This window comes from Kogia breviceps, chromosome 17 (genome assembly GCF_026419965.1).
Source record: "Kogia breviceps isolate mKogBre1 chromosome 17, mKogBre1 haplotype 1, whole genome shotgun sequence".
NCBI classification, from domain to species: Eukaryota; Metazoa; Chordata; class Mammalia; order Artiodactyla; family Physeteridae; genus Kogia; species Kogia breviceps.
Window position 1 is genome coordinate 43875531 of NC_081326.1, and position 20718 is coordinate 43896248.

Genomic DNA, 20718 nt, shown 5'->3' on the forward strand with positions numbered 1-20718 from the left:
AGGCAAGATTTTAGATGGTTCCACTGCCAGACTCATGACAGACAGTAGGGCAGAAGGAAAAAGCAAACTTATAATTGGGGACAGAGCCTGAATGTGGAATCCCTATTCCACTATGTCCTAGCTGTCTGCTATTGGACAAGTTACTTAAACCTCCTAGTATCAGTTTCCTCATCTTATAAAATACAGAAATACAGCAGGGGTGGGGTGAACAGAAGCATGAAATGAGATGAGGCACTTCGTGAACTGACGTGTAAAATTGGGAGGTGCTTAATCACGGTAGTTATCATCACTCTTAAATCCAAAAGCAATTCACCCAAATTAGTGTCAGAACATTTATAAGGCTAACATACGTGAAACGTGACATACCTATTACATCAGGTTTGAAAAAAAAAAACCTTTGTTTTTATGAACAGCCAATTGGAACCCATTTAAAAAAATCCTAAGTTAAAAGAAAAACAATGATACCTAGGCAAACAGATTGTGATTAAGAGATTATAAATACGTTTATTGGCAGTATTACTGAATACTGAATGCAGAGAATAGAATACAAAGAAATCAGCACTTAAAAGGAAACAAAAATCTTTAAAAAATGCAATATATTTACATATATGTTAACCAATTTTGCACATCTGTTTAGAGTTACAAACAGAAGCAAAGCTAATTCCAAAGCTTTTAATCTGAATATACTTTGATTTTGAGTTCTAGTGTTCTCCATTCTAGCATCCATGGTTTGCTGTATTTACACCAAGTATGATTAATTTTGTTTGTATCTAACCTAAAAGCAAGATGCTATGAGCTGATCCTGAGGCAGCCAGGTAAATGAGGAATTTTAGAACAGCTCTTTAAGACAGGATAAAGTCACATGAAAGAAAAATGCCTCGATCCTAGATATATAAATGCAAAAGAGAAAATATTAAGAAGCAAAAAGAATCACGGAAATACCAATTCTGCTTTAAATTATAATTTCGAATTCTAGCAACAATTCAACTAGCAGTAGCTTAGATGACTTATGTTCTAAAAAATAAAACCATTAGTTCTTTCACTATAATTTTCTGACTACACCCAATGAATAATTCTCAAGTCTTCATATCCTTTTTTAATAACCCAATATGACTTAAACATAGCAGAATCATTAACAAAAGAGGCCTTCAAACAACTGCTAAAACCTGCAATATAGTTTGGGGGCCATATTTCAATTTACATAATATTAGCATTCATAAAGAGTTTATGACACCTAGTACAATAGTGTTCAGCACTGTTAATTCAGAAATACACCATCCATTCTTGCCATCAGAGAACAACTGACATGGACGGTACTCTCACCACAATTCTAACAGGGCCTCTAAACAGGATTGCACATAAAATGAAAAAATTATGAACTATGATACAATTGTGACAACACAGCTAGCTTATAGAACTGAATTTTTCACCATGATAATAGTACTACAGAATTACAGTGACATTTAAACATCAGAATTATTTTCCCCTGCTAACTACTGAGTAGAGAAAGTTTTCTGACTGCATTTTTGATGAATAGAATATCTCTGAAATAAACACTAGGGGAAATTGACAAATGAACAAAATGAACTTCTCAAGTTCATTCATCACAGATATCAACAACAAGCAAAGCAGCTTAGAACAAAAGCAAAATTGTCCTAGAAACAAATAAATATAAGATCAAATCAGTCATTTTTGAGGAAAATACAGCTCATTTTCAAAAGTTCTGTTTGGTTTGTGACTAGACTTGAAAATATTAAAACAAACCAAACATTCCAAAAATACTGATTTGCTCTACAGGATTGGAAAAAAGCACGTCAAGTTTTAAGCTGAATGCTTCATTCTCCCCTAGCCCCGCCCCCGATATTCCCCAGAGAAAGTAAATAAAAAGAGAAAAGCAGCTCTTGCAAAAATAAACAAAAACAAAACAAAACTACCAACCAAAACTAATCATATAAGACAACCTTCAAACACTTCACTTTAGTTGGTCTTATGTTAGGGTAAGGTTTCTGTAGCAAGGATTTCCTAGTCTCATCCTCTATCTCTCATTCTTTAGTCACTTCCATGTTTTTATCAAACAAGGCTATGCAGAGCCTTTCCTAAGAAGTCAGGCTGAGTTGGAGGTAGCTTTAGGACAGTATACTTGACTACAGTATGTAGTTAGTTCTTCTACAAGGATTACAATGTGTAAAACAGCAAAAAGAAAAAAATGTACAGCCCTCACTGCCTTGACCAAGAGAAAACTTTGAGAAACTGAGAACAAACAATGGAAGCCAGGACACTGGCATCTGCCTCCTCTCCCATGGGCTCTTCTAATGCACCAGTTCAGGCTGGTTTTCCACGAAGGGTAGCACCCCACTCACATAGTAGGCGATGCCAAGAGACAGCAGAGCAATGACAAAGATCAAGAGCAACACCCTCCAGAAGCCCAGATCCTCTACAAACTCCTGCCACGTAGTTCGGAAGCTGGACAGGACCCCCTCACCTTGCTGCAGGTTGGGATTGAGGAGGGAATGGCTTTCCATGGCACTGTGAGAGAAGCAAAGGGAAAAGAAAGGGCATGAAACAACACATTTCAAAAACATAAAACCATAGGAACTGCATTGTTTAGAAAAGACCAACCTTAAAATACAATACTTACAAAAAAAACCTGACTTATAAATATATATATATTCTCACCCATTTGTGTACTGATTTATATATGTGCAGGTATCTGGACAACCTAACTTTAACTATAAACTGCTAAACAGTAATGATTATGTTTCTTGGCTTAGTATCTAGAAGAGTCAGTTAAAAACCCTTTTCTAACAAAAACGTCCCAAGCAGAAGTCTTGAAGTAGGTCAAATGAGTTGCTTCCACCAGGTACTAAAGCAAAACACATTTTGGTTATTTGAAATTTAGAATTCAACACAAGGATTCAAAATTTGAGGATTCATGTTAATGGAAATAAGCAAAGACAGGCAAATCTAAAAAACTGTTCTATAAAGTATATGAATCTTAAAGTGAAAAGGGAATTTTTATTTAGTTCAATAATCTGACCAATGAAGGAATTCCTTCTTTAAACTGTAACACTCTGGTAATGGATGCTTACTCTTCAGTCTGTTGTATACTTGGACAGGGCTAGCCATTAGGAATTCCTCTTAATAGGTTCCTCCTACTGGTTTTAGTTCTATCTTGTACAATAACACAAAATACATTTATTTCTCTTCTATATAAAGGCTGAGTCTAGTTGAAAATAAGGTAGCACAAATACCATAAGAACACTGATTCAGGTTTTCATAACTATATAAGCGAGAAACATGACCACTACAAATAGAGTATATCTGACATTGGTATTTGGAAGGCTGCACGGTGATGAATTTGAAGCTCTAAGGGATTAGCACCCACAATATGTCACAACATGCAGGACCAACAAAGATTAAAGCCACAATGACCATTATCATAGGTATCAACTATCTACCGCTGTTATTATCCTTCCTAAACTCCTTCTCTTCATATTCTTCCAACCATCTTGGGGCAGAACAATGGAAACAGCACAAAACAATGTCTTAAAAGTCTGGTTCATCATGCAAAATTGACAGTGGTTTTTTTGTTTTTGTTTTTTTTGGTAACCTACAACTTTATTTTACTTCTTGACACTGTTAAACAAAGGCACTTCAGTGTTTACTGGCATTTAGAGTCTTCTCTAATCATGGGAAGGTGATTTCTTAATGGGCCAATCTGTTTGACATCCAAACTTTTTTAAAATATTTATCTTCTGAATAGGAGAAGACATTTTCAATGGAAATCTACAACACAAAAATTTAAAGAAAACTCAAGCAAGTTCAAAAATAAGATTAGAACTTTAAGAAGTTGAGGAGAGGTTAATTTTGACTTACATGAAATTTACTGACTACGTCTGAGTCAACATGCTCTCATACTTAAAAGTGTTAGATATACAGGTATCCCCCATCTTTTGAAAGTTTGCTTTATGCCACCTCACTTTTAAGAAACATCTACAATACTACCAGTATTTGCTAACTGAAAGTAATCCCAAGAGGATTTTTGCTTTCATACGAAAAAAGGCGAAAAGCAAAAACAGTGTTCAACGTTTACTGTGCAGCTAGAGTGGCACCACCAGGCTCCTTCCCCAGGAACTACTCTCAGCATCTCAGCATCCAGCTGCAATATCTTTGAACTGTGTCTGTGAGCATCTGTGCTTTATCTTGATTTATTTTGTGCATCCATTAGTAAGATGAGTCCTAAGGCAATTGCTTCTTTGCTTTATGCCATCTCGGCTTAAGGAAAGGTTTCCTAGGAACACACTACTTTTGGATAGTGGCAGGTGGGGTAGGGACCTGTAAAATGAGAATTCAGTTGCACGTGCTCTAGGAGCCCATGAAGTTTTGCCAATCAGAACTGTCTATAGCAACCTGATCCAATGAAATGTTTTCTACTGTCTAGGAAATACCTGATTATAGCATGATGGTCTGTGTGTGCATGTGTCACCTTTTTTGTACATGTGTCACCTACACTGTCTCTGTCATCCCATATCTACAAAGTAAAAAGGAACTAAATTAAACTTAGAATGTAAGGGGGTGTGGGGAAATGTTTTTCATCAACTTGACTGATAGGCCCTTAAGAAGTTATGCTATGTTTCAGGGAATCATAAGGGAACTGGAAAATACTAAATACATTCAAAATCTTGCTTTATCTCCTGTTCTAGAAAAGGCTAATCATTACACAGCTATCCCACAATTCCATGTACTAGCCAATCCCTTTAAGCTTTTCCCCACTTTTTTTTATTTTTTAAAAAATATTGGGCTTCCCTGGTGGCGCAGTGGTTGAGAGTCCGCCTGCCGATGCAGGGGACACGGGTTCGTGCCCCGGTCCGGGAAGATCCCACGTGCCGCGGAGCGGCTGGGCCTGTGAGCCATGGCCGCTGGGCCTGCGTGTCCGGAGCCTGTGCTCCACAACGGGAGAGGCCACAACAGTGAGAGGCCCACGTACCACAGTAAAAAAAAAAAAAAAAAAAAAAAAAAAAAAAAAAAAAAAAAGATTCACTTAAAGTGACTTGCCCCTTAAAAAAATGACATCTTAAGTACCTTTCACTCTCAGCTGTCTGCATGGTCTCCAGTTTTGAGTGAGTTCCTCTGTTAAATCCTTTTACCTCCTGTTCTTCTAAAGATTCCAGCAATCGGATGACATCTTTATTCACTCCCCTGCGCTTTGCCAGAACTAGGGGTGTAGCACCTTGATGATTGCTAAAAAGTTCATAAAAATAAAGAGGTTATGTTATACTGTTAGTAGACATTTGCGTAGATCTCAGTGAGGAAAGCATGGGCCCCATTAACTCAAAATTAAAACCCAGAGCAGAATCAGCGGTTGAGTTGGAACCTGAATTTTGAGTTAACCTTTTTTTTTTTTCCTTTTAGGGAAAAAGGGAAAAAAATATATACAGGCAAGAGTAGATAAATGAGAATAAATAAAAGAAAAAGAGGGCCTCTTCCTAGAAATTAACTGGAAAATTCTAGATTCATCCTTATCTGACATTTATATATTTCATGAGAAGGGTGTATATTTTTTTAAAATGTCTAAGAATTAAACAAACAACAAAAAAAACACCCACGTTCAAAATCAATCAAATAAGCTGCTTTGGTTCACCTAGCTATTTAACAACAGGAGAGAGCCCAAGTAACACTGAATCCTATAGTTAATTCCCACCACATCTTGTTCTGTAGCAGCAAAACCATTTACTGTCTTATTCAGATTGAGGGACATTATAGCACCAATAAATTAGGGCAACATGAAACTGTAGCTTAAAGGTCAAGGTCACTTTTTAAAGTGGCCTGATATCTTTCCCACTCAAGAGACAAGGAATCACTAAAACAAACAAAAAAACCACTACTTCTTCAAACTGTTCAGTATCAAAAGGACTGTGAGCGCCCCAGAGAGATTATGAAGCTAGCATGGTATATTATACGATAGAAGGCAAACAAGCTTTGGAATCAGGTGGAACTAGGTTCAAATTTCAGCTGGGTGACCTTTAAGTCATTTAACCCAGAATGCTTGTCTCAATTATTTCATCTATAAAATGAATACCTACCTTAACAGTTATTCATTCTGAGCATTAAATGAGCTAAACACAGTATGTGCAGTGCCCAGGCCGTAATAGATTTTCAACAAATGTTAGTTCTTTTCTTCTTCTGCCCTTGTCTTACAATACACAACTAATTAGTAGCAGAACCTAGCCACTATTTTCACAGAAAAACATACACTGCTTCAGCGTAAATCTAGAAGTCAGCCTCTTGTTCCCTCACTCATTGTCCTCAATACCCTTCTGAACTTGTCACTATGCTCGATCAATGAGGAAACAAAATCAACAGACTCCAAGATTAGACCATTGGCTGACAGACTAATGGGAACAAGTGACAAGACTTCAAAAACCACAAAACTTACCAAATATCAATTTTGAGTCCATTGGAAACTAAGAATTGAATAGTATCCACATGGCCACAGAGGTGAAGAGCTGTGTTTCCCTGATAATCTGTGGCCAGGAGATCAGCACCAAATTTATGTAATAACTGGCAGATGTCTACATTCCCTCGGGCTGCTGCGAGGTGAAGGCCTGTTCTGCCCCTGCTGTCACGAATATTTGGGTCAAAGCCACTTTCCAAAAGCCTCTTGGAGTAGTTAAAGTCTCCATCAATACAGGCTTGTAGCAGGGGCACATTAGTCTGAGAAGAATCATTCACAAAAACGTAGGACATTGTTCAGATGTGGTGACGGAATGTGCCTGTAATGAAATATGACGTGAGCAAGATTCAGAGAAGCCAACTAAATCAAGACAATGAAGTCATTTAGAAAAGCGCTATTTCTTTTCCTTCTTGGCCTCCTGCCTCTAATAAACTACCTCACCAAACAGAAACAACAACAGAGTTATCAATTATTATATTTTATTTTCCATTAAAATGTCTTATTTTTTTCATATCTGTTGAATCCAAATTGCAATTAAATTACCATAAAGCCATATTTCACTTTTCATTGTACAAAAAGACTGAGATTTTTTTTTTTTTTTTTGGCTGCGCCACGCGGCGCATGGATTCTTAGTTCCCCAACCAGGGATCAAACATGCATCCCCTGCATTGGAAGCATGGAGTCTTAACCAGTGGACCGCCAGGGAAGTCCCTGGATTGAGATATTTTTAAAGTGAAGCAAGATACAAGTTTATTACATTGTCAGAAGACAAAGACAGCATGTTCCTTAAACTTCATAAAACTACCTATACACGCACATACACACACACAAATGCTACTACTGGTAGAGAGTCTTATTTAAAACAAAGTAATTCTCTGTCATATATTTGCTTTTTATTGTATTTGAGATATTCTATATGGTAAAACAGAATTATCAGCTCAAAAGTTAACTAAATCAGCATGAAAAAAAGAACAACTTAATTCACACTCAATAAGGACCTGCTAAATGTTGTGTTTAGAGCACAAACTTCAAATTTTTCAAAGAAAGACAAAAGCTAAGGAAGGCAAAAAACTAAATTTAAAAACTGGAAATATCATGAAATTAAGAATTCTGTCCTTTTTACAGTATTGATCCTATTCTGCTTTGTTCTGTGGTTATCTAAATATCTGATTTTGCCAAACTCCCACTGTCTGAAGATGGAGAGATGAGGAAAAACAGGTCTCTGTGGGAATGCAGAGGCAGGACAAAGGCAGCAATCCCAGCTGTGTCCATGCTAATACTGCACCCATCTGAGTAGTCTCGGTTCACCAGTAGGTGTTTCCACACATCCTTCATTGATACTTCCCTGCCCTCAGCAATTTCTTGGTCTCTCTGCACGCGCACGTGCGTGTGTGGGTGTGTCTCCACCCCACCTGCAACTGTCCCTTCCTTGGTTCATTTAAGAAAAAGTTAAAGCCTGACAAAAGAAATTTTACTAAGAAGTTAAAGAGAAAACAAACCAAAACAAGAAAACACAAAGACAGAGACCGATGTGTTTGTTAAGATGGTTCCCTTACTCTAAGGTTAAAAAAGCTTAGTCACAGATGAGCTCGGCTTATAATTTATCAGGCAAAGTCTTCCTGGAACACAGATGGAACTGGATGTTAGATCAATCTATTGTGCCTAACCTCCCGGGGACTTAGGAAAGCCTCGCTCTGGAGTTCAGTAAGATTCTTGGCCCCTACTCCTTTTAGCCTGGTTTCCAGCAGAGCCACTGTCCCTCTATTCCTGGGCCACCTTAAGCTCTGCTGCTGCCATGAGTGCAAGGGGGAAACATTAACACAGACTGAGAGCCTGTTCTGAGCCAGGCACTGCATTAAGGGGTCTTAATGAATTTTATTTATTAATCTTCCTAACAAGTCCACAGCAAGATTTATTATACCTGAATTTTAGTAAGGAGTCACTGAAGGATTTTAAGTCAAGGAAATGGCATGGTCTTAGTATATTAGTCTTTCAGAAAGATGACTTTCTGGCAATACAGAGAGGTTAGTTTGGAGGGGGTCAAGATTGGAGACAGGGAGATCAATCAGTATGCCATTGTAGAGATCCAGGCAAGAAATGATGATAGCCTGATCTAAGGCAGTGGCAGAGAGAAGGGGGCATACTGGAGAGGGATACACTAAACAGAATGAACCCAACTCAATGACCTGTTGGATATAAAGGGTGAGAAGGAGCTGTTAAGGATAATTCTAAATAACAGGAAAATATGTTTATGATTAAGAATTACAGGGATCAAGATAAGATAAACCTCAGATTATGATACTATATAATGCTTTTTAAAGAAATTAACCCAATGGGAAGATGTTTCTCAAAAAAACAGTCAAGAATTCTCTTTCAAGGGTAATCTCCCTGTTTTCCCCTACAGTAGTCATTGGATTGGATCATAAAAAAGACAGAGGTATCACAAGCTTTTAAAAAATTAAAATACCACATATCAAGTGCTTTTCAAGAGATTCCGTGTTTCGGTTAAATTCTCTTAAGGATAATGAAAAACAATCTACTTGGTATTTTTGGTTCAAACAGTTAAGAATTCTTGTGGTTTGCAGACTGGGATTCTTTCGAATATCGTCTCAGTAAAAAGGACAAGTCTTTCTTGTCTATTTTTTAAGTGAGAATAAGCATGGTTTATTTTGTGATTTCTTTGTGTCCTTGAGAAACTACTAACCTCCAATTTTAATAAACCCAATGATAGATAACATTTTTCATCTTAACTATAGAACTGAATCTGCCCAAAAGCAAGGCCACAGTTCACTGAAGCTTTCACATGTTGTGAGGGAGTCCACAGTAGAAAATACTCACGTAAGCCTTAAGATTAGATCTTTCTCTTCGTGGTCACACGGCAATTTCTCTGAATTCTTAAGAAGGTTCAACAGACTATCACTATCCAGAAATGTGCCAGCAAGGATCTATAATAAATAGAAAATTCAGTTATAACAAAGATGTGGTGTGAAAAAGGACTTGCTATTCTACTAAACATAGACAAGGTACAGGGACCTGTGGATATTGTCCAGAAAATCTATGGGTAAGGCATCAACTTATGAGGCTACTAAAGTCACTGACGAGTAATAAAGTGGTGAAAAGGAGGAAAGAAGGGCTTAATAAGGAGAAGCTCTGTTGCCCACTAACAAGAAAGCACGGTCAGAAAGATGAAAGAGAGAGTCAGATTATGTTACCATCGATAGAGGAGAAACCGCGCTCTGAAAATTCACTCTAACATACCAGAATTTGGAATGCATATTTTTCCCATTATAAATGGTGGCTACATCTCAGGTTAGCCCATTAAAGCAATTTTAGAAATAAAATGTTATTTGCAGTGGGGGAAAAAATTTAAAAACAACCAATACTTGTGTTTAAACCAAACAGGTACATTTAAGGAAAAACAAAGTCTAATCTGTCTTGAATACTGGTACTTAAATCTCCTCCTGAGATTGTCCCCCTACCTTTTCTTTGCAGTGTGAAAGAAAACTGGCTCAAATTTATCTGCAGTCTTTTCCACACGCCTCACCCCACCCCTCCTGCATCTCGGTGCAGCCCCACGCTCACACTTTCGCTGGGACCCCCGCTCAGGTTTCCCCTTAGGGCACTGACAGACATTCGGAGAGTCCCCCGTCAGTCCCACTGCACTCTTCTCTTGAGGGAACGTGGAAGCGAGGGAGTCATGGGCAGGCAGCATGGACCACAAAAAATCAATGGTAATTTGTTAGGCGAACATTTACTGTGTGCCCCAAATGTTCCAGATAATATACTAAGTGGTAAATTTGGGATATAAAGTCTAAATCCCAAATTTATAGTTCCAGCTGAAATTCATGACTTTTACTAGTCATTTACGCTGTCATCAAGTCCCTTTAAATAAACTCATAGGGAATAATCAATGGCATTTTATGAAGCTCCATTTACCATAGGTAAGTCAGGTCGTATCATTAAGAGCTATCAGTGCGAGGTTGGAAGTGAAGACAAACTACATGTGAGGACCAGTCTCACAACAGTTCAGCAAATACCATGAGGACATGATAATACACAACACATCCAACCCTCTTCAACTGTTCCCTATATTTCTGCAAGTCTGTAATACCAGTTTAGACAGACTTCATTGTCACTGAGCCACTTAATTGATTGCCCTGAACAAATAGTCTGTGTTCACCCAAAGCCTACTATTTTCCTTTTTGGTCCTGCCCACTAGAGCTGAGTCTTCATGACTGAAGTCTCTCTCTAATATATTAATATAAGATGTGGCTTTTTCAATGTTAAAATGGTGCAGGGGTTATTCTGAAGATAGTAGGGTTTACATTATGAAAAGGACAAGTGTAGCTGTTTATTTGGAGATAGAATCATAGATTATATAGTTATGTGCCCCCAAAGTAATCCTAATGTTTCCTTAAATCCATAAGAAAGACCATTTTCTGCCAGTTTCTTTTGATATGGCAAGGCCACATAAGAAAATAAACGATCAAATTACAAATTTATGTGACTTCAAACTTAGTACTATATAAATGCATTAGACCTAATTACTAGAAACCTGCCAAGAAAATGCTGAAGACCCTAAATAAACCACTAGAAAGCTACTGATAGATTCCCCAAGAAGTAATAGAAATGAATAAAAATTGGGACATGTTAACTATTGTCCAAAGGGTCAAGAGGACTAAAGATTTTTTAAATTAAACTTTTTATTTTGAGATAATTGTACATTCACATTCAGTTGTAAGAAACAATACAGAGAGATCCGGTGTACCTTTCACCCAGTTTCCCCTGATGGTAACACAGAGTGAAACAATAGTAGTACCATATCACAACCAGGATATTGACATTGATACTGTCAGGATACAGAACATTTCCAGCCACACCAGGATCTTTGCCCTCTTACAGCCACATCTACTACCCTCCTGCCCCTACCTCTCCTTATCCCCTGGAAACCACTACTGTCTTCCATTACTACAATTCTGTCATTTCTAGACTGTTACATAAATAGAGCCATACAGTATGTAACCTCTGAGGATTTTCTTTTTTCACTCAACATAATTCTCTGGAGATTTATCTGGGTTGTTGTCTGTATCAACAGTTTGTTTCTCTTCTACTGCTGAGTAGTATTCCAAGGTATAGATGTACCACAGTTTAACTGTCTACCCACTGAAGGACATCTGATTATCTCCAGTTTTGGGGCGTTATGTTTAGGCTTCTAAAAACATTCAGGTACATATTTTTATATTAACTCTTCATTTCTCTGGGATAAATGGCCAGGAGTGCAATGTCTGGGTCATACAGAGACCTAAAGATTTTGATGAAAAGACTGTTGAGTCTAAATGTGCTCATCTTCTCCATGAAGAAAGGAAGGAAGGAACGAACGAATGACTGAATGAACGAAGGAAGGAAGAAAGGTTTTCTTTGAGGTCATTTCTCTGGGTGCTAGGAGAGTAAGAGGTTATTCATGGAAGAGTTTGTAGTACCTACCATTTGGAAGGGCTCAGGTAGAAGCTATTTACCAAAGGGAATGTGTCATAAGAACCATTCCACAAGCAGAGTTAGAGGCACTAATGTGTGATATCTTTCAAGATTCACAGAAGGCTGAGTCTGTCACCTTGGGAACGGCTATGGGCGTACTGGGGGCTGCTTTAGAGGTGGGGAAAGCAGAAGGGAGAGAGACGTGATACAGTCAGACTGTCCTGAGAGGCGCTACTTTCAGGAGTGAACAGTACTCTAGAGAGGCAGTTTCTCTACTGTCAGATGTTCAAAGAGCTTGGCTACTCCACCCAGAATGTATCTGGAGCTGGAACGCCTGGGTCTGAATCTCAATTCAGCCACTTACTAGCTGTATGACTTAAGCAGCCAAAAAAATAACAGTTATTACTCTCCTGGGGCTAGGTACAGTCCTCAACTGTGCTCTAGCTTGCATAGAGCACTGATCCTCTGGTAACAGCAGTTTCTAACAACTGGGTGACCTCTAGTGGGGAGTAAAGACCTCCAGGAAAGAAAAAGAGAACTGGTTCCTCCTGGCAGAAGAAAAACCATAAGAACAGTCAATAATGGGAATAGTCAAGCCCCAGAAAGTCCTCTGGTTGTTCACCATGGCCTGGTTCTGATTCCTAAGGGACAGTGTCCAATGACTAGCTCACAGGCTAAATCCCTGGGATTGTTAAAAGCAGGACTTTGGGGTTCAGATCTTAGACAGCTGGCACAGCTTAGTGTTAAAACTCCAACTCCATGCTCTGTGGCACTGCCCAGGAAACCATGAGGATGGAGGCACTCATCCTTTGGGACAAGGCAGTCACCCAGATCTCAGTAACAAGAGCTCCTAATGCCAAACAGCACTTGTCTCAACCCACATAACAATAAGGAGGTTTTAGTGAAAGCTTGTGAGTCCCCAACTTGATAAGAAAGTTCTAGTTAATACTCTCTTTCCTTTACATTTTATTTTATGTTAATCTTAGATCAATCGACACAACTTTAAGATAAGTATTAAGAACTAATGGAGAGAACGGAGCCCACGTTTCCGCAGAGCTGTATCTCCCAGCTCGGGGTCTCTTCCCTCTGCCGTCAAGGAACTGCCCCGGAGCCCGAGGGGAGGGCAGCCTCACTGAGGCTGCCGGCTCTGGAGGGGCCCCGGAGGCCGCAGCCGCGACAGTCCTGGGGACAGCGGGCAGGTTGTTTCAACAAGTAACTTAAAGACAAAATGGGAAAACAAGGAGGTTTATGCCTGAGATCATGTAGACATGAAACCAGGGATGGCCACCTTGTGCCAGCCGTTGTGGATGAAAGGCTCTTGGTGCTCCAGCCATGAGTCAGGGCTGTGCCTCTGAGCTGGAAGAGCCCACTTCAGGACACTGGTCCACAAGAGACCTCCCAGCTCCACGTAATATCAAACGGCGAAAATCTCCCAGAGATCTCCATCTCAACACCAAGACCCAGCTTCACTCAATGACCAGCAAGCTACAGTGCTAGACACCCTATGCCAAACAACTAGCAAGACAGGAACACAACCCCACCCATTAGCAGAGAGGCTGCCTAAAATCATACTAAGGCCACAGACACCCCAAAACACACCACCAGATGTGGACCTGCCCACCAGAAAGACAAGATCCAGCCTCATCCTCCAGAACACAGGCACCAGTCCCCTCCACCAGGAAGCCTACACAACCCACTGAATCAACCTTAGCCACTGGGGACAGACACCAAAAACAACGGGAACTGCGAACCTGCAGCCTGCAAAAAGGAGACCCCAAACACAGTAAGATAAGCAAAATGAAAAGACAGAAAACACACAGCAGATGAAGGAGCAAGGTAAAAACCCACCAGACCTAACAAATGAAGAGGAAATAGGCAGTCTACCTGAAAAAGAATTCAGAGTAATGATAGTAAAAATGATCCAAAATCTTGGAAAGAGAATAGACAAAATACAAGAAACGTTTAACAAGGACCTAGAAGAACTAAAGAGCAAACAAACAATGATGAACAACACAATAAAGAAATTTAAAATTCTCTAGAAGGAATCAATAGCAGAATAACTGAGGCAGAAGAACAGATAACTGACCTGGAAGATAAAATAGTAGAAATAACTACTGCAGAGCAGAATAAAGAAAAAGAATGAAAAGAACTGAGGACAGTCTCAGAGACCTCTGGGACAACATTAAATGCACCAACATTCGAATTATAGGGGTCCCAGAAGAAGAGAAAAAGAAAGGGTCTGAGAAAATATTTGAAGAGATTACAGTTGAAAACTTCCCTAATATGGGAAAGGAAATAGTTAATCAAGTCCAGGAAGCACAGAGAGTCCCATACAGGATAAATCCAAGGAGAAACATGCCAAGACACATATTAATCAAACTATCAAAAATTAAATACAAATTATTAAGTGGTCTTAATAATTTCCAAGGCTCAGAAAAGTTAATGTGTCTAAGGCCATATTACTGTACGTGGCAGAGTGGACTTCAAATTTAGTCTATAATATTTGCAATATGCCATATGCAGCTTCTATACAGTTATGAAGATAACCAGGAGAAAACAGTTCATACAAAGCTTTGTCACTTGTTCAGAACAGTTTTCTAAAATTCCTGACAGTCTTCCTCTAGAAGACAAAAAATGGCTCTGACCTGTCTGTGCACCCTGGCAGATTACACAGTGCCTGGCATGTTATTTCTTGAAATCTAGACATGAGAGAATCCAATAATTCTTTGCTGAATCTACACTCAATTAAGTTCATTGTAACAGGATTTTAAAGTAACATTTTTTTTCTCATGACTAGTTCTACAGTTCATTCTAAAATTCTTAAAATAAATATGAACAAAGAGAAGAAAATAAGTTACTCATAATCCTACCGACTAGAAATAACTATCATTAACATTTTGATGCTATGGTCTCACAGCTTTTTTCTCTATATATTTTTAAAATTCATAATATACATACTAACGTTAAACTTTTTAAATTATACTGTGAACATGCTTCCATGTTACCAGTCTTCTATAACAATTTTTAATGGTTATGTTATATTGTATGCATGTACCATAATTTTCTTACTGAATTTCTTAGCACACTAAAACAGAATTTTCCCTATACTTTTCTAATTATTATACAAATTCAGATTTACTGACATTTTAAGCCAATCAAAATGTAGATAGTCTAAGAGAATTTTAAAATAATATTTTTGGTCAAAATTTGACTATCGCAGTGGGTTTTCAGGCAATGTATTTAAAAGATGTGACACAGGTGGATCTGACTATAATGTAAGGCTGGGGAACCAATTTCATTTTTTTATTGGCAAATGGTTTCACTGTGATAGCAATCTTGATGCAATGCTCGTTTTGCTCACTATAAAACTTCCAAGATCCTGGTTTACAGTTCACCTTAAACTAAGGTGGATTTAGGATCCTAATTTATCTGTTTTTTTGAAGATTGTCTTGGGTCTGAGATTCACATAGATCTTACGGGTAGGATTCCAAATTTTAACCTCTGAGGTATCTACCAAAACAAAGGCAAAAAAATATAGATATTTGAGTTCTTAAAAAAAGGAAAAGGGTAGCCCCTCTTCTGAAAGCATGGTAGTAAGTAAACAAAGAAAGAATTGAGAATACTATCCTTTCAGGCTATCGCAGAACATGAAGAACATGAAGAACATTTAAAGGAGGAAGTTTATAAGTAGAACATTCTGAATTTTACTTCCAAGGCTCAAAAATAATTAACAGAAGTTCAAAAAGAGTCATTTTTAGATAAATCTGGACCCACCACAGAAACATTTTTACTTTATATTTAAATTTGTGGAGAACACACGTTTTATGGTATTTCCAAGTCGAATCTGGTAAAATTTTTAATCTTGTGATTTCTTCAATGCCAAGCTATCAATTACTTCATAATTTAAAAATTTTTAATGTACTAAAGGGGAGGTTAATTTCAAATGTGTGAATTACAGATGCTACTTTAAGAAAGGCCAGTTCATTGTGTTTAAGTTCATAATAATAATTAAAAGTAGGCTAATCGGGTATTACTAAGGTGGTGCTCTTAGGGAACAAAGGATTTATTTATGTTTATAAATATTTATTGTTATGTTTATTATTTATAATTTTAAAGGAAAAATGATTTATTTGTATGTTTGCTATTACTCTGCAAACAACTGCTTAGCAACATGTTCAACATTTATTAAGTTATTATTACTCCAGGTACTGTTTAAGGGTTTTTCCTGTAATAACTAATTTAGTCCTCATGAAAGAAACCTATATGGTAAGTACTATCATTATCCTCATTTTATGGGTGAAAAAACTAAGTCCCTAAGTTTGTTTTCATAAGATTCTTTTTACATAATGAATTAGTTTAGCAAATCTTTTCATCAAAGGTTATATAAAGGGAAACATCAGACTAGCCCACACACTCCAGAATTATTTCATTAAAAGTAAACTTTTTAAACTGCCGAAAAACAGATAAAAACATACCTGGAAATGTTTCTTACTTTACAGGAAGCATCAGTCTAACACATATATTTGATTAATTCTTTGCAATCATTTCACACAAAGTAAATTTTTTTAAGTGTGAGAAAAATAAAAGTATTTGGAAATATTTTCCACTTCACAGGGAGTGACTACATTCCTGGACTTGTTATTCTCAACTATTTCTTTTGTTTGTTTTTTGTTTTGCGGTACGCGGGCCTCTCACTGCTGTGGCCTCTCCCATTGCGGAGCACAGGCTCTGGACGCGCAGGCTCAGCGGCCATGGCTCACAGGCCTAGCCGCTCCGCGTACCGCGGCACGTGGGATCTTCCTGGACCGGGGCACGAACCCGTGTCCCCTGCATCGGCAGGCGGACTCAACCACTGCGCCACCAGGGAAGCCCTCAACTATTTCTTACCTGTTGGGATAGTGAGAAAACACTTGCCTAAGTTTTTATTTCTCCATCAGGAAATCAAAACACACCAAACAAGAGTTTCTGATATATATTTCCTGCAATATTTATATTACTTATTATTTCTTGCATCATTTAAATTTAGTTACAATTCAAATTTCAGAAAGATATTGGTTTAAAATAAATAAAAATTAACTTTTCACAAAGAACATTGTTTATCTTGGATATTTTATTTTACTCTAATGCCTTTCAGTATTTTCCAAAATTTTTACTGTTTACCGTGTTTAAAATTCTTAGCAAGGAACCTCCTCCCATTAGAAGTTTCCAATTTATAATCTGTAATTATATAATAAAGACATTAAATAAGCACTGAGAGATCAATGTGAAGTCTTTCATGCACATGTATTAATTCTGTAATAAAGTTATCTGAGTTTTTTAAAAATCAGTTTTTTCCTAGACACAGCTATATTTTATTTACATGAACTAATGGTGCCACCTTGTGGCCTACCTGGGCTTGAGGAGTGAGGGCCTTTGAAGTTTCCCTTTGTCCCATTTCACAGTCACTTATTATAATTCTAATTTTGAAACTGTTCAGAATTGGGATGAAGTTCAATTTTCCTTAAAAAAGAAAAGGTTAACTAATATAATATTGTATGCCAATCATATCTCAATGAAGAAAGAAAAGAAAAGAGAAGAGGTATTCCCTGGTGGTCCACTGGTTAGGACTCAGCGCTTTCAGTGCCATGGCCCAGGTTCAATCCCTGGTTGGGGAACTAAGATCCCGCAAGCCGTGCAACCCGGCCAAAAAAAAAAAAAAAAAAAAAGACCAGTTTACCAAGCAAATAAATAGCATAAATATGATTCCAGGCCTTTAAAAAAATCTAAACCTCATTAAATCCACCTTATCAGACTTCATTTACACAGAATTGTTAAAGTACTACAAAAATGACTTTCTTATTCATTTCTTTGGTGTTGTTTTAAAATATAGGAATTATAACTTTTATAAATTATTCCTTATTTCCTAAATATTTCACAAAATTTAACCAGACTTCACCTCAAATAATTTGAAAGCACAAGACTGTGTTCTTAGGAGAAACTTAAGTATTTCTATGAAATTTTTACAGCTGAAGGGCCATCCAATATCATCTAACCTAGATCATCGAACCCAATCTCCCTGTTTTACAAATAAGGATACTGAGAAGCAGAGAGGCTGTAACTTTACATGCCAACCCTCACCTCTAAGGTTCTAGCCCTATTCATGATCTATGGTAGAAATATAAGGTACATCATCTTCAACATAATAGGCTTTCACAGTTCTCCTATAATCTGTTCCCATTCATGCTCTGAATTACGTGCCAGATGGAAGCTAGCATGTATTGCATCCTTAATATAAACACCCGTTCTAGTGACACAGGACCCTCCCTAAGCTATACAACCCAAGAGAGGACCTAGTGGACTTTGAGGTGAGGTCTGACTGCTGGTAAGGCTATGTAAATCACTCTAGTCTAGAGCTCCATGGTGTTTACACTTATGGCCTAGATAGACCCTTAAAAATCAGGAATTCCTTACACATCATCATTAGACCCACATCCTACTCCACTCATTCCAACCTCTAGGGACCCTGGTAAATAATAACAATACACAATGAAAAAATGACTAAAGACAGGCCTAAGAGGTTAACGTAGCCAAACCTTCAAAAATGGAATGTTTATGTATAGATACCATATGGGGTAGTAATTTCCTTTCTCCCCACTGGAAATAAGAATTAAGGATGAGACCTTTGGTAGGAAGTGAGTACAGAGTTTTAATAAGAAAGTTGAGGAGTGTCTCAGGCTTTAAAGGGAGCCTTTGGTTCGTTTCCTGCTGTCTCTCCTTTGGACTGTAGGTAACCTATTTCGGGAGGCACCTTTTGATACCCTGAGAAAAGGAAGTAGCGAGTTATATGCTTAGAAATGGCTCTAGGTTCAAGAAAGAGAAATAGGGATTTTTTTTCCCACTAGGTTTTTTCTGTTCTTTTTTTTTTTTTTTTTTAGCCCAACTTATGAGGATAAAAATAAGTATAGGATTACAAGCAGAAGCTGTATTTTTTGCCTGGAGTTTTCCTCATGCTGCCACTTAGGAACCAAAGATGTGGGGCAAGAAGTCGGAAATGCCAGTGTTGTAAAGTGGAACTGAATCAGCAGTCCTGGTAGCTTCTTTAGTAGAACAGCAATTCTGAATAGAGGGGCAGTGAATCACAGCAATCCTCTTTCTGACTGAGACCTAGCTCCCACACATCGGATCTGCGAGTTGGCTCAGTTTACTTAGGTCTGGTGTAATCAGGTTCTAGGGTATCTTTCAGAAACGGGAATAGGGGCTGGCAAATCGCTGTATCCGTTTCCCATGCAACTATTTTTTTTTTTTTTTTTTAATTTTTGTGGTACGTGGGCCTCTCACTGTTGTGGCCTCTCCCGTTGCAGAGCACAGGCTCCGGACGCGCAGGCTCAGTGGCCACGGCTCACGGGCCCAGCCGCTCCACGGCATGTGGGATCTTCCCGGACCGGGGCACGAACCCGTGTCTCCTGCATCAGCAGGCGGACTCTCAACTGCTGCGCCACCAGGGAAGCCCCCATGCAACTATTTTTATATAGACTGCCCAAAGACCTACCAGGCCACTGTGACCAATACGGGAAAGAGTGGTCAGTGATTAAGGTCTCAAGTTTTAATAGATACATGGCTCTTCCAGATGCACTGAAATGTCTTTTCAGCAGACTTTTTTTCTTAACATTGTCAATTAAAATTGTTTGCTAGGTTTAGCAAATACGAACCTCATTTTCCTTCTGGTCCTTATTTTCAGTCTCTTAAAACAATTTAGCATTTTGTCATTTGGTCTGTGACAAATACCAAAGAGATTGGGAACAATATGGTAAATGTCTTCATTTCAAATTTTTTTTTCTGTATGAACTGCAGATAGTGTCATGATATACTATATAAAACTGTTAGGAAAAGTCTTTCTTTTTAAGTTTGAACAATTGCTACTTTGAACATTTGTCCTTGTACTCAAGAGAACTGCATTGTCAAGCAAAGATAATTATGATAGGAAAATTATTCTTTAAAATACTAAGAAAAGATAATTACTTCATGGTCTTCAAACAAAAGATGGGAAGATAAATTTCTAATATTTAGATAAATGAAACAAATTACATTCTCAGAATTCACAAGCTTTGGATTTGGGAAAATGATCTAGGAAATGAAATGTTTAGCATTTTAAACTACAGAAAAGCATAAGCACAGATACAAAAAAAAACTAAAGGCAAACTTTTGAGTTCAAAGTAACTATTAAATTTACTGATATTCTAGCACATCATCCCCAGTAATATAAATACACCTAAAATTTTTTACAGTATATACTGCCTTTTCATACCACTTTCTTTCTATCTTCTTTGGCCCATATATTAGTTTTTAATTATATTTTATTGGATGGTTTCCTGTGTGTAACTTATCACTTAAAAAAGATTAACCCAAGAGTTCCTCAAATTTCTCAAAGTCAAATACCTTTATCTCCACTTCACTTCAGTCTCCCTTCCTTGGACTTTGTCCTCTGGAACTTGGTTCCACCACCCAGATCCTAACCCTGAACTCTCTCTTAGGACAACTATTTCTGGATTATCTTTTACCCTTTCTACTCTATCACACCTTATAAAATGTCTCCCATTTATAGCTCTCAACCTCTTCTTTAGCCCCCTTCTGGCTACCTCGAGCAGGAAGAAATCTGTCTGTACAACTGCCCATCTCTTCAGACAGCTTCTGGTTCCTTCTGAGGCTCACTCACTTCTAAGGATCACTCCCATTTCCACCAGGGAAGAGGGTGCCTTCCCCATCCAGAGGACATTGACATATAGAAGCAAGGACAATGTGTTTAAGTGTAC

The 20718-nt window shown here is 38.0% G+C and overlaps 1 protein-coding gene across 5 annotated transcripts in view; it reads right to left on the reverse strand.

The window, feature by feature from the left end:
* Positions 1-476: 476 nt before the first annotated feature.
* The window catches only part of ANKRD46 (ankyrin repeat domain 46), a 34566-nt gene continuing 14324 nt past the window's right edge, over positions 477-20718 (reverse strand). For 4 of the 5 annotated variants that reach the window (XM_059042725.2, XM_059042722.2, XM_067017017.1 and 1 more), the window contains 4 exons: positions 9293-9399; positions 6437-6773; positions 5083-5241; positions 480-2526 (listed from right to left, as the gene is read on the reverse strand). In XM_059042725.2, the coding sequence (XP_058898708.1) occupies positions 2310-2526; positions 5083-5241; positions 6437-6747 (687 nt within the window). In that variant the 5' untranslated portion in view covers positions 6748-6773; positions 9293-9399 and the 3' untranslated portion in view covers positions 480-2309. Of the gene's footprint in view, positions 2527-5082; positions 5242-6436; positions 6774-9292; positions 9400-20718 lie in introns of all 5 variants that reach the window. The other variant, XM_059042723.2, reaches the window with a different exon arrangement.